This window comes from Diabrotica virgifera, chromosome 2 (assembly GCF_917563875.1).
Source record: "Diabrotica virgifera virgifera chromosome 2, PGI_DIABVI_V3a".
In the NCBI taxonomy this organism is placed as follows: domain Eukaryota; kingdom Metazoa; phylum Arthropoda; class Insecta; order Coleoptera; family Chrysomelidae; genus Diabrotica; species Diabrotica virgifera.
In genome coordinates this window covers 108,549,287-108,562,967 of record NC_065444.1, presented here as the reverse complement: position 1 = coordinate 108,562,967, position 13,681 = coordinate 108,549,287, and the positions used below count along the sequence as shown (strand labels likewise).

The 13,681-nt window shown below is 33.4% G+C and overlaps 1 protein-coding gene across 1 annotated transcript in view; it reads right to left on the bottom strand.

Moving 5' to 3' along the window:
* LOC114324510 (sodium channel protein Nach) overlaps positions 1-13,681 on the bottom strand; it is a 63,086-nt gene that overhangs the window by 39,554 nt on the left and 9,851 nt on the right. The window contains exon 2 of the mRNA XM_028272369.2: positions 1,467-1,661. Coding sequence (XP_028128170.2) covers positions 1,467-1,661 — 195 coding nt within the window. The remainder of the gene's footprint in view (positions 1-1,466; positions 1,662-13,681) is intronic.

The following is a 13,681-nucleotide window of genomic DNA, read 5'->3' as shown; positions in this document are numbered from 1 at the left end:
CAAATCTAAGTATTCAAGCCTAAATTACGGGAAAATAATGCATTTTATAACATAAACTTATTAAACATTTGTGAAAGTACTTAGAAATATCTATCAAATGAGATACCGAACAAGTTAATAGCATTAAAATTTATGCTCCAAAAATTTTTCAAACGTTATCTTTTAAAAAATTTCTAAAAAATATTACCGTTATTGTTAATAACTCCGTTAGTTTTTAAGATATCAGGTTTACCTAAAAACGGTTTGAAATTTAATTCCAAAGGCTATTAAAACTCGTTGAATTTAATCTTTCAAACCCCTTACTTTTTTAAAAATCAACGATTAAATGGCCACGGTTTCATGGTTCTCGCAGCAAAATTTAAGCTTTAAACGTTTTTATCTCGGTTATTTTTCACCCTACAGAAATGGTAAAAAAGGTATAATATTTGTTATAGAAAAAACTAAAATTTGGTTATTTACCATTTTTACGTATAGTATACCTATAGTATACCTATTGAGTATTTTTATAGTTATTATCAAAAGAAAATGAAAATGACGATAATTTTAAAAATTCTGATTTTTTTAAATTATATCTTTTTTTCGAAAATATGCATTCTAAACCGGTGAAAATTATTACTTATGCTAATATGTACAAAGAAATTTTTGTAAGGATTACTATAAATTTTAATTTTTGTGGTAATGGCGTATGTTTTATTTTTCACTTTTTCCTAAAAAAATCGAAAGGGTTCTCTTAGTTTCATCATAACTTGCTTAATTTTGATGCTATTTATTTCTTCTGGAGCTCATTTGTTAGGTATTCTGAAGTACTTTGATAAGTGTTTAACAGTTATATTTTATAAAATGCATGGTTTTCCCGTTATTTAAGCTTGAATACTTAGATTTGAGTACTCATCGAAAAAAAAAATATACATTCAATTACCTATTGCTCACTTTGAATTAACATTAGTTTAGCACTTTGAGTGAACAGTGTATTCAATTTTTTATTGCCTTCAATTTTAGTAAGAATAACTATTTTGTAAAAGCTAATAGTTTTTGAGTTATACGTGAAAAACAGCTTTAAAACATGCATTTTTTTACGAAAAAATAAAATTTTTGATCTTTAATAACTCAAAAAGTATTGATTTATGTTAATAACTTAATATAACAAATTTTTCTTAGAATTTGTCCCTTTATCGATTTTTGGTATTATTTTTAATAAAATAATTTTCACCCCAGAAAAGGGGTGGCATCCACCCCCAGGGTAAAAGCGCAAGTTAACATCATGTCATCTTTGTTCCTTGAGATATCCTCTAACTGCTTACCAATTTTCATGAAAATCGATGGAGGTTCAACGAAATCAGAGGTGAAAACCTTCAGTGACTGCACTATATGTTACTCTCTATTTGGTACAATATAAAATTATAACGTTGATTGATAAATATCTGTATATTTATCAATCAACGATTATAATATAAAATGGTACTTACTCATCTGTGACTTCTGCTATATTATCTTGCTGGTCAGTTTCACATACCACCACGGATGGGAAGTTAGTATCCCAATCCAAATAACTAGTATCCACCACGAAACTTATAGCATTATTTTTAAAGTCATCATAAGCGGAGTATATTAACAAACCAGTTGCAATCCAACTTAATGTACAACATATTGTCCAAAATACTCTACAAAATATTAAATTTTGTAATGCGAATGATAATAATTACAATAAATACATTGATTGCATGGAACAAAAGGACGAGATAGAATAATACGAGCTTTGAGATTGCGATGGCAAGCAGGGCGCTCACCTGACATGTAAAATTTAGACCTGACATGTAAAATTCCCTACTATCAGAATAAGAATTGAAAACCATAAGTCCGATTCTTTTAAAATAGGTAGAGGAGTCCGACAAGGATGTATCCTATCTCCAAGTCTTTTTAATTTCTATGGGGAATATATAATGAGAAAAGCACTCGACAAATGGAATGGCGGTATTTCTATAGCAAGAAAGAAGATCTCAAATCTCAGATATGCAGATGATACAACATTAATAACTGCATCTGAAGAAGAAATGTCCAGCCTGTTGCAGCTAGTGGAATCCGAAAGCAATAGATGTGGTCTCAAGATCAATAAACAAAAAACAAAAACTATGATAGTAGATTATTTAAATTCACTTCAGACAACAGGAGCCTTAGACCAGTTTGAAGTGGTTAACGAGTTCAATTATCTAGGATCCTACATCAGTAATACAGGATCTTGTGAAACAGAAATACGTAGGAGAATAGGCATGGCCAAAAACGCTATGAGTCGATTATCGAAAATCTGGAAAGATCTCTCCTTGTCGAAGAACACCAAAATAAGATTAGTACGTGCCTTAATTTTTCCCATATTTAATTACGGATCCGAAACATGGACAATGAAATCGGACGACAGAAAAAGGATTGACGCCTTTGAAATGTGGTGCTGGAGAAGAATGCTTCGGATCTCATGGACGGAACACAGAACAAATCACTCAATCCTCCAAGAGCTTAATATTCAGACGCGACTTTCCTCTATTTGCCTCTCCACCGTCTTAAATTTTTTCGGCCATATTGCAAGAAGAAGTGATGATAATCTTGAGAGACTTATAATTTCGGGAAACGTTGAAGGGCGCAGAAGTAGAGGTCGCTCACCTTCTCGATGGACGGATCAAGTACAGAAAGCCAGTGGAAAAACATTCTCTGAAGCCATGAGGGAAGCTCAGGACAGAAGCCGATGGAAAGAGATAGCTGCTCGTATTATAGGGAATCACGACACTCAGCAATGAGGAAACGACTGAGGAGGAGGAGTCCCTACCAAGTTACCAAATAATTTTACCAAATAATTTAAAAAAAAATTATTAATCCTATTACAAAGTCATTTGTATTTGAGTGGTGTCAGTTAAGTTTCGAGAGATATCTACCATAAATAAATAGTCCAGTCACAGATGAACACAATTTTGTGAGAATTTTTTAAACAGTTCTTACTATATGTATACTTTTTTCTTGTAGTTTAAACATTAATTTTACAATATTTTAATTTAAAATCAAGTTTTTGTAGACCAATGCTTCATGGAAATAATATTTAGAGGAAAGTAACCAAATATGGAATAGTGCCCTAAGATGGAATTCCTTGATTTCTCCGAAAATATAAGTTGGAACCGCACTACAAGACCATCCTCTATTTCAGTCGCTCTCTTTATTATCGTATTCACACCTCTGTGTCAGATGCGCGAACGATACGTGTCTGACAGGTGCGTTTTGTTTTATAGTCTTGCAGAAAATTTCAAAGGAAATATATTCAACGAGTATTATTCGTTATTATGCATGAATACAGACATGTTATGTTATTTCGTATATCAATAGTACCTTTATTTTGATATTTTATGACCTTCTGTAATTAAAACATTACGACTTGAAAAAATGTTGATACTAGTTTGAAATAATGTGCAAATCCAAATATGGACAGTCGTTGGTGCCTAATTATGGAATAGTGGATTAAGTGTAAGTGTGTTCATTATGATTGTGCTGGTCCAGAGTTTCATACATGGATCTGTGATGTCTGCAAGTGAATTAAGCTACTTCTTTCATTTTTCACAATTTTCTTATTTAAATTTATTTGATCTCAGATGTTTATGTCTATTTTTGTTATTGATATGTTGGTTTATGCCTATATTCCATATATGGGTACCTTTTCCATATTTGGATACTCATTTGGGATTTTGTTTTTTTGTTCGATTTTTTTTGTTAATTAAGATATTTAATAGAAGGCTTTTAAATACTACATAAAAATGTATGACTGATGTGTCATAACATTAAATTGTTTTCATTTCTATAAAGCTATTATTTTATATCCCCAAAACAAAATGGTATTCCATAATTGGCGACTTTCCTCTAATAATACATTTCATCAGTGATCTTACTGATTCCAAGAGATAGGATTCAATAACGCGGAATTGTCCACAATCACTTCATTTCTTTTTGGGTGTAAGGGGTTTTTCAAAATACAGTAAACAGTTGATTGAGGCACTTTAGTTAAAATATTGTCTCTTTTATAGCTTCTGCCTTAGATAATTTCGAGCAGAGTCCATTATACATATTTGTAACTATCTGTTTTGCCTCTGGTGGTAATATCATATTACTTGTACTGGTTTCATTTTGATCGGCATATTCTTCTTGCTCAGTAATTTTTTCTTCATTATCTACCATCCACATTTTGTCGCAATTCAAATATAAATTTTGTCGGTCAGACGGCTCAGTGGGCAAAGGCGGATCGTCAATTGTTAGCGGATATACGATCGGTGGTTCGAGCCCCAGTCCGGTCATTTGAAATTAATAAAAAGGCTAACGTCGTAGTTACAATTCTATATAGAATCTACGACTTGGTCTGGAATAAACTGGTATCTGATCGGCCTATGGAGGAGCAGCACGGCAACGGATAAGGGCTTGCGGCTTGATGATACTCCTCCATAGATCCCAACCGAAGGGCGTTGATGCCTAAAAATGGTGTATATACACTCACCGACACAAAATTCCGCCACCCAAAATTTTTGATTAAGTTTGACAATTTATAACTTTATTATTTGTGCTCCGATTTTCAAGATTCTTGCACCAGTTTGTAGGTACATGTATTTATATCGTTTGGTATTATTCCGGTAACAAAAAAATTGTCTTGCATGGCATTATACAGGGGTGAATGGAAGCATTGTTTTTTCTGCTAACTTTAAAAAATTCTGTGCAAAAACGGAATAGCTGATTTTGTTTCATAGTCCTGTCATATTATCCCGGAGGCATCACTAAAATTTTGTTTTTTGAATTATCCGAATATCTCTTTTCTTGTAAGAGCTGTACCATTTTTTGTAAATAAAAACACTGATTGACTCATAAAATAGGGGTTGCATTGATAAGATTAAAATGGCGCGCAGCAGACTAGATCTCAATCATATTAAGCATTTATAGGATGAATTAAAAAAAGCCATTCGCCGTCATCCTAGGCCTCTAGAAAATTTGGTACAATTATGGCTCTGGTAGAGGAATATCGGGCTATTCCCCAGGCAAGGATAATACATCTTTATTCGATGCTAAACAGATTGCGAGCAGTCATTGCTGCAAGAAGTAGACATATCCGCTATTGAATTGTTTTGTTTTGTTGTTAATTTTGTTTTGTTTTGTTAATTTTAGTGCGTTTGATATTATTAATTAAATACACCTTCAAAGCAGTGTTTTTATTTACAGCTCTTACAAAAAAGACATAATTGGATAATTCAAAAAACAAAACCGTAGTGATACCTCCAGGATAATACAAAAAGGAGTATGAAACAAAATCAGCCCTCCAATTTTTCCACAGAATGTTTTAAAGTTAGGAGAAAAAACAACGCTTCCATTCACCCCCGTATAATGCCATCTACGCAAAAAAATTTTTTTACGGGAATAATAACAAACTACATCAATACATGTACCTACATACAAATACAAACTGATGCAAGAATCTTGAAAATCGGAGTACAAATAATAAAGTTATAGATTGTCAAACTTAATCAAAAATTTTAAGTGGCGGAATTTTGTGCCGGTGAGTGTATATATGTTAACGGCCAAACCCGATTTCAGGACAAACTAGTTTGGCCTAGGCCAAACTAGTTTGTCCTAAGCGCGTTAGGATAAACTAGTATGGCCTAGGTCAAACTAGTTTGTCCTATCGCGCGTAGGCCAAACTAGTTTGTCCTAGGTCAAACTAGTTTACTTACTTACTTACTTATTCCTCTTCACTCCATGCGGAGCATGGGGCGTCAACTGTCTGCCTCCATTCTGTCCTATCCTTTGCACTAATCTTTATTTCTGCCCAGGTTTTCCCAATAGCATTAATTTCTTTGTCCACACTTCTTTTCCACGTTTCTACGGGTCTACCTGGTCTTCTCTTGCCATGTGGTGTGTATTCTAGGGCTTGCCTCGGTATGTCTGTATCAGGTCTTCTTAGTGTGTGCCCCATCCAACTCTATTTCCTCTTGCATATTGTCTTAGATATAGGTACCTGGTTAGTTCTTGTCCATAATTCTTGGTTTGATATGCGGTTTGGCCAGTAAATGTTAAGAATCTTCCTTAGGCATTTATTTATAAACACTTGCATCTGTCCGATACATTTTCTTGACACTTTCCAAGTTTCTGCTCCGTATAATAACACAGTCTTCACGTTGCTGTTGAATAATCTTGTCTTGGTTTTACTTGTCATCTGACGTGAAGACCACATTTTTCTTAGCATATTGAATGCGTTTTGAGCTATTCCTATTCTCCGTTTTACGTCCTCCTCCGTCCCTCCTTTGTTGTTCAAAATACTGCCCAAGTAGTTAAATTTCTCTACCGTTTCTAATTCCGTGCCTCCCAGTTATATTCCCATTTCTCTTGGTGTATTTATTTTCATTATCTTAGTTTTTCTGACGTTTATGTTAAGTCCGACCTTCTTCCCTGCCTCTGCTACTTTTTCAGTTTTGCGTTGCATGTGTTGTCTTTTTTCTGTTAAAAGGCATATGTCATCTACAAATTCTAAGTCCTCAAGTTGGTTAAAAACATTCCACCTTATTCCAGTCTTATTACTAGTAGCCTTAGACATGATCCAATCGATTACTATCAGGAATAAGGTTGGAGAGAGCACACAGCCTTGCCTTACTCCTGTACCAATATCTATTTGTTCTGTTAACTTGCCTTCGTGGACTATGCGTGCTGTGGACCCTTCGTAGAACAGTTTTATAATTCTAATATACTTGGGAGGCATTCCGTATTTCTCTAGCAATTTCCATAAGGCTTTGCGATCTACACGATAAAACGCTTTCTCGAAGTCTATAAAGTTCACATATAGCTTATTCTGCCACTCTAATGATTGCTCTATAATCGTTCTCATCGTACAAATGTGGTCAATGCAGGATCTTCGTGCCCGGAATCCAGCTTGGTTTTCCCTTATAACTTTATCAAATTCCTTCTTCATTCTTTCAAGCATGATTCGGGTCATTATTTTGCTTGTTGTGCATAGCAGGGTGATCGGCCTCCAATTTTCACATTTGGATGTATCGCCCTTCTTAGGACTTTTTACAATTAAGCCTTGCGTCCATTCTCTGGGTAGCTCTTCGGTTCTCCAAATTTTATTTAAAAGTGTGTACAGTATAGAGGTGGACGTTTCCGGCAGCTTTTCCTCTTTTTAATTGATTAATTGCATCTTTTATCTCTTCATGGGTGAATTCTTCGGTGTTCATGTTCATTGGTTGTCTGTTAGGTTCCTCTTCTATTTCGTTTATTATATTCTGTTCTTCATACATTTCTTTGAAATATTCCATCCATCTAGTAAGAATTTGTTGTTCTGTTTTCAGTACGACACCATCTTTATCTTTTATTTTAGTGGTACCATTTCGGCTTGTTCTTGTCAAGATTCTTGTGATGTCATACCATTTTTTTAGGTCGTTTTCTCTTGCCGCATTTTCAGCTTCATTAATGAGTTCGTTTTGGTATGATCTTTTGTCATTTTTTGCGCTTCTTTTGACTTCTTTATTTTTTCACAGTATTTCTGTTCTAATCGTTGCTTCTCATCGTCGTCTTTCATTCCTAGTAACTTGACTTTAATTTGTTTACGTTCTTGTATCTTGTCCCATGTTGTTTTTGTCATCCAGGGTTTGTTACTGTTTTTCTTGTAGCTAACTGTTTCCACTGCCGTTTTCTTTATCGTCTCTTTATACTTGTTTCAGAGTTCCTCAACAGTGGCTTCCTCTATGTCGCCGACCGTTCTCCAATTATTCTGCATTCGCTCTCTGAATTCATTCTGTACGTCATTTCCATCTCTGATCCAGTAAACATTGTATTTTTCTCTATTCGGCGTTCTCTTTGCTGCTGCTCGCAGCTTAACTGTAAATTTCGCTCTCACTAATACATGATCGGACCCTACATCTGCCCCTCTCATAGATCTTACATCCAGTAGTGATTTCCTCCATCGTCTATTTATTGTAATGTGGTCTATTTGGTTTTGTACTTCACCTCCTGGAGAAATCCACGTTATCTTGTGTATGCGCTTGTGTGGAAAGATACTTCCGCCAATCATTAAGTTGTTTTGGGCACAGAAGTAAGTAAACATTTCACCATTTTTATTTATTTCTCCTAAGCCTTCCCTACCCATTACAAACTCTTTTCCCTCATTTTCTCCACCTATTTTGGCATTCATATCCCCCATAACTATTAAGATATCACTTTTATTATTTGCCTCCATTCTATCATATACAGCTTGCAGTTGCTCGTAAAATTCTTCTTTCACTACCTGTTCTTTGTCGTTGGTGGGAGCATAAACATTTATTATTGAGAGGTTGCGAAATCTTGTTTTAAACCTTGCTACTATAATCCTATCTGTCACACCCTCCCAATCTATCAATGCTCGTGCTGCGTTTTTTCCCAGCATTATGGCCACTCCGCCCTCATGTTTGGCAGTTTCCTGTGTTTGTCCCGAGAATAAGATTATTTTTCCATTTTGTAGTCTCGTTTTTCCACATCCTTTCCACCTTACCTCGCTTATTCCTAGGATTTCTATTTTGTTTTTGTCCATCTCAGCAGCTACCTGATTAGTTTTGCCAATCTCATACATAGTTCTTACATTCCAGCAGCCCATATATATAACCTTTCTCGTATCCATTTACATAGCACTTGTCGTCATCGTTTTATTCAGGCCAGTTCCGAGGCATCTTGACGATTCCATAACAAAATACTTTTTACGTGGTTGGGTTGTTAGCCCAACGCACAACCCTCCTCCTTTCTCATCCTGGACTTGGGACCAGGCAATGGCGGAATTCAAACTAGTTTATCCTGATATAAATACACACCCTTCAGGCCAAACTAGTTTATCCTGATATAAAGACGCACACTTCAGGCCAAACTAGTTTATCCTGCAGTGTATGTTTTTATATCAGGATAAACTAGTAGCCTAGTCTTATCCAATTTAATCTAGTCGAAACTACATAATTGATTATAGATTGGTTGCTGATTTAAACGTAAGTTTAGACGACACTTTTAAGAGTTGCAAGACTTTTAAGTATTTAGGGTAAATGATAAACCGAGATGACACTTGTATGAAAGATATAGAAATGAAAATAGTACGGGTAAAACAAGCCACGAAAGCAGTCCATTGAGTGATGTGGAAGAACACTCTAACTAAAGAAAACAAAAAAGGATTTTTAGGGCATAGTGCTGAATATTACGCTACAAGAGCGGAAGAATGGCCAGTGACAACAATAATACGAAATAAAATACGAACAGTTGAATTGGAGTTTATGAGAAAGTGTCTGCAAATTACCAGGTAGGATAGAATAAGAACATAGGAAATATGAAACAGAAAAGAAGTAGAATGCTCAATAATTACAAAAAAGTTGTGGTAGTAAAAGTAGAGCCCTGAAATGGTATTGGCATATACAAAGAATGCCGGAGCACAAGTGGCCGAAAAGATTACTGGACTGGGACCCGCGGGGAGAAAGACCTCCTGTGAGATGCAAAACTCACATAGGAAATGCTATGATAGATAGATACCTCAGAGATGGCGACTGGGAGAATAGAGTGCTGTGGAAGACGAAAACGGCAAATTCCTAATGGGAAAAAGCCAAAAAGAAAAAAGTAATTCAGCGAACTAGGACGACTTAATATAAATAATAAATTGAATAAAATACTTCGTTCTTGGAAAAATAATTATTTTTATAAAATTTTATTATTCGTAACAAACAAACAATAATATTGAGTTATATTCGCGGTCGGACGGACAGACAGCCTAGGTCAAATTTCTCACCTTTAGTACCATCCTTGGATTATAAGCTTTCATTTGACACCTAATTTGTCATTCTACCTGGTATAATGACGGAAGAATTAAGTTCAGGGACAGACAGACAGACGGACGGACAGACAGACGGACGTGGATAATTCAACATTTCCACATTTTGGTCAAAATTGGTGAAAACAATATTAATTCGTACTCGATTTTATTCGTAAGTGTATCTTTTCTTTTAATTTTTGGAGAAAACCTCATCCTTTTATTTATTATTTTTTATATTATTTAATTATACAAGAATATAGTGATTTATAGCATGTATCAATATCTTCACTCGATGTATCATAATATAATACAATATATCGATGTATAATTTTTTTGCCATCCCTGTTGGGACGTGATTTGGGAATTCTACGCATGTAAAAGTCCTTACATGTTCGCTAAATTACTTTCGACTCTGCTAAATTGGTTTAGACTAGGCCGTACTAGTTTATCCTGAAGTGTGAGTCTTTATTATATCAGGATAAACTAGTTTGGCCTAGGCCAAACTAGTTTGTCCTGAAATAGGGTTTGGCCGGTAACATATCGTCGCCTCAAAGCAACAGTAGGATATGTCAAATATTGTAGTTTCGAGAAAAACGCAATTGAAATTTTTACGAAATTTCATTACTTAATAACTTTTTTATATTTGAATGGATTTACATGGAATTTTGTTTGAGTTTATAACTTTACAGGCCTTACATAAATATTTATATTAATTCATAAAAAAGTGAAAAATAATTGGAAAAACAGTTACTTGTCCTACTGTTGCTCTAAAAGTTAATCTGTTTTTTAACGATATCCGTAAATATGTGTTATAAAGTGAGGACGTTTGAGTTGGAATAAATTCATTATCTCTAGAATGGGAGCATTTGGAGAGAAATCCTGAGACAGGTCGATTTTTATTTTTAAATTATGACTTTTTGACATATACATCATACTACTGACGTCATCCATCTGGTTGTGATGACGTAATTGATGATTTCTTTAAATGAGAGTAGGGGTTGTGTTATAGCTCATTTGAAAGGTTATTGAATTCTCTATTCAGTAATGTAAATAGTGTGCTGTCAGAAAACAAAAAGAAAAGTTTATTTCATAAATAAACATTGTTTTTTGCTTAAATTCAATGTTAAATCTGCCACCCACCTGTATTTTAGCAGCTTGAACATTGAATTTAGGCGAAAAGTAATGGTTATTTATGAGATAAACATTATCACCTGTTTTTCTGACAGCAGTAAAATGTATTTTTAATTAAATAAATTGCCTACATTCCTTTTTGTGTCAATTAATTTAATAAAAAAAATATTTTTTTTAACACACTGTATAAATAATTATGTTAGTATTTACATTACTGAATAGAGAATTCAATAACCTTTCAAATGAGCTATAACACAACCCCTACTCTCATTTAAAGAAATCATCAATTACGTCATCACAACCAGATGGATGACGTCAGTAGTATGATGTATATGTCAAAAAGTCATAATTTAAAAATAAAAATCGAATTGTCTCAGGATTTCTCTCCAAATTCACCCCTTCTCGAGATAATGAATGTATTCCAATTCAAACGTCCTCACCGTATAAACTTATATTGTACTGAAGTTTTGTTTAAATTTAACACATTTTATTATAAAAAACAAAACAATTTTGTTGTTCAAACATTTTATTAGATAAATTATAAACTCAATATACATGTTTTCCGACAATTTTAAAACTTGACAACGAAAATGACAAACAAAAGAGAATGAAAAATTAATCAGAATTAGTTGTGGTCATATCGGATGCAGATAACGATGTGAAAAAATTATGGTGTCTCTTTGGTATTAAGTTATCGTTGCACAAACTCATTAAATCATTATTTTTTTAATCGGTATCGGTGGTGCTTGCTCATAGGCAAGAATTAAAGTTGGCTTTTCTCTCTGGCTTCTTAACTTTTTGGTAATATTGATAACATCAAATTCTTCCTGTTTGAATGAAGTCTTATAGAAAATTTTTCCAGGTTCGCCTTTCTTGACTTTAATCCATTTGATGTCTCTGGTGAAAACTATTTCAATTGAAGTAAAAGCATATTGCATTTCCTTAAATCAGTTTTTAAATTCATATAGCGAAATTTATCATGTATAGACTCTATATTTAAATAACCAACAATTTAATTTAACTTACCTATTTCCTGTTTTTGATAAATTCCAGTTTGCAATTCAGTATTATTTTTCTTGGCCGACATACTAAATATTCACTTCTACTAGATATTTCAGATTTTTTATAACTTAAATTGGCTGAGGCTGAATTATTTATTTTTATTCTCACAATACAACTTTTAATATGAATGTAATAGTAGAACTGTGGTAGGATTTCTAAAGATAATAAATATTGTGGGTGCTAGCCGTTTAATATAAACAAAGACAAATATACGCAATTCGGCAATAACTACATTAACAGTAGGACGTGCGTAAGATAACTTAGTGTTGCATTAATATTTTGTGACCAAAATTAGTAAACGACAAAATACAACAGTAGGATATGTATGTTGTCTTAGTGTTACATTAGAGCATATGAGTTAAAGAGAATTAAGCTACACAAGGATATGTAATATTGTGAAAAAAGTAGGTATTTCACTTTTTATTTATCTTAGTGTTACACTCAACAGAAGGGTTTATTTCCAATCACTGGAAATGGTGATCCCAAATATAATTTTTTTTACATATCCTACTGTTGCTTTGAGGCGACGATATATATAAACAAACTTTTGAACTGCATGCACAGAAGTTTCAAAATATGTGTACTAAATAATCCCAGTTCCCAGTAGAGGTAATGGATTTTGACAAGAGCTATGAGTCATGCCAATGCAGTAAACAAGTTTACGTGTTATTCACAAGATCATAGATCTTGGTTTCTTCTGGTACTATAAAAAATACTAATTTAAAAGAAACCGAAGGGCACCTATGCTAGTTTAGCAGGCGGGTGCCTTACACCCTAACGTCGGTACTGTAAAGATAATAAATCTATTGTACGTTTTGCTATGCAGTATGTGTACCTTTAACGATTTTAAATTTTAGACATGGGAAAAACAAACTGCAAAGATATTAAATATTACTACAGAAACAAAGTTCCAAAATTTCCCCTAAAAGATTACATTATATTCAATATTCCATCCGCTACTACATAAGCACAGTGCATTGTACTACAGTATATAAATATGTAATAATATAATATATTAAATATTTATTATTATTTCCATAAAGTATTAGTCTACAAAACCTTGATTTTAAATAAAGATAGGTATTGTAAATTTAATGTTTAAATTACAAGGAAAAAGTGGTATGAACTGTTTCAAAAATTCTCACAAAATTGTGTTCATCTGTGACTGGACTATTTTTTTATGCTATAAACAAGAGCATATGGATACCTTGTTTTATAGATACCTTTCTAAACTTAACAACAGGTCTCAACTCAAATACAAATGACTGTAATAGGATTAGGTAAAATTAAGATTTTCTAAAATTATTTGGTAGGTACAGTACGCGAGCGTTAACATTTGCCCTCAAAAACCTTGATCAGTATGGTGAGGTCTTTAAAAACTAATGAATAGTTGCAGTAAAAACCAATTATTTGTGCATTTCGTTTGAGCGCCTCTGCGATGAAATAACTGCTTTATTTACAGAATTATAGAAAAATATAAAATACAAAAGTTATTATATATTTTATATATAATTAAAAGTGATGACGTATTGTAATCGACTATTTTTGTAATTGAGAATTATGGTCGTGTGCTAGCTCATTTAAAAGGTTATTCAATTCTCTATTCAGCAATAAAAACATTAACCCATTAGCGCCCAGCGTTACTATATGGTAACGTAAAACACATGA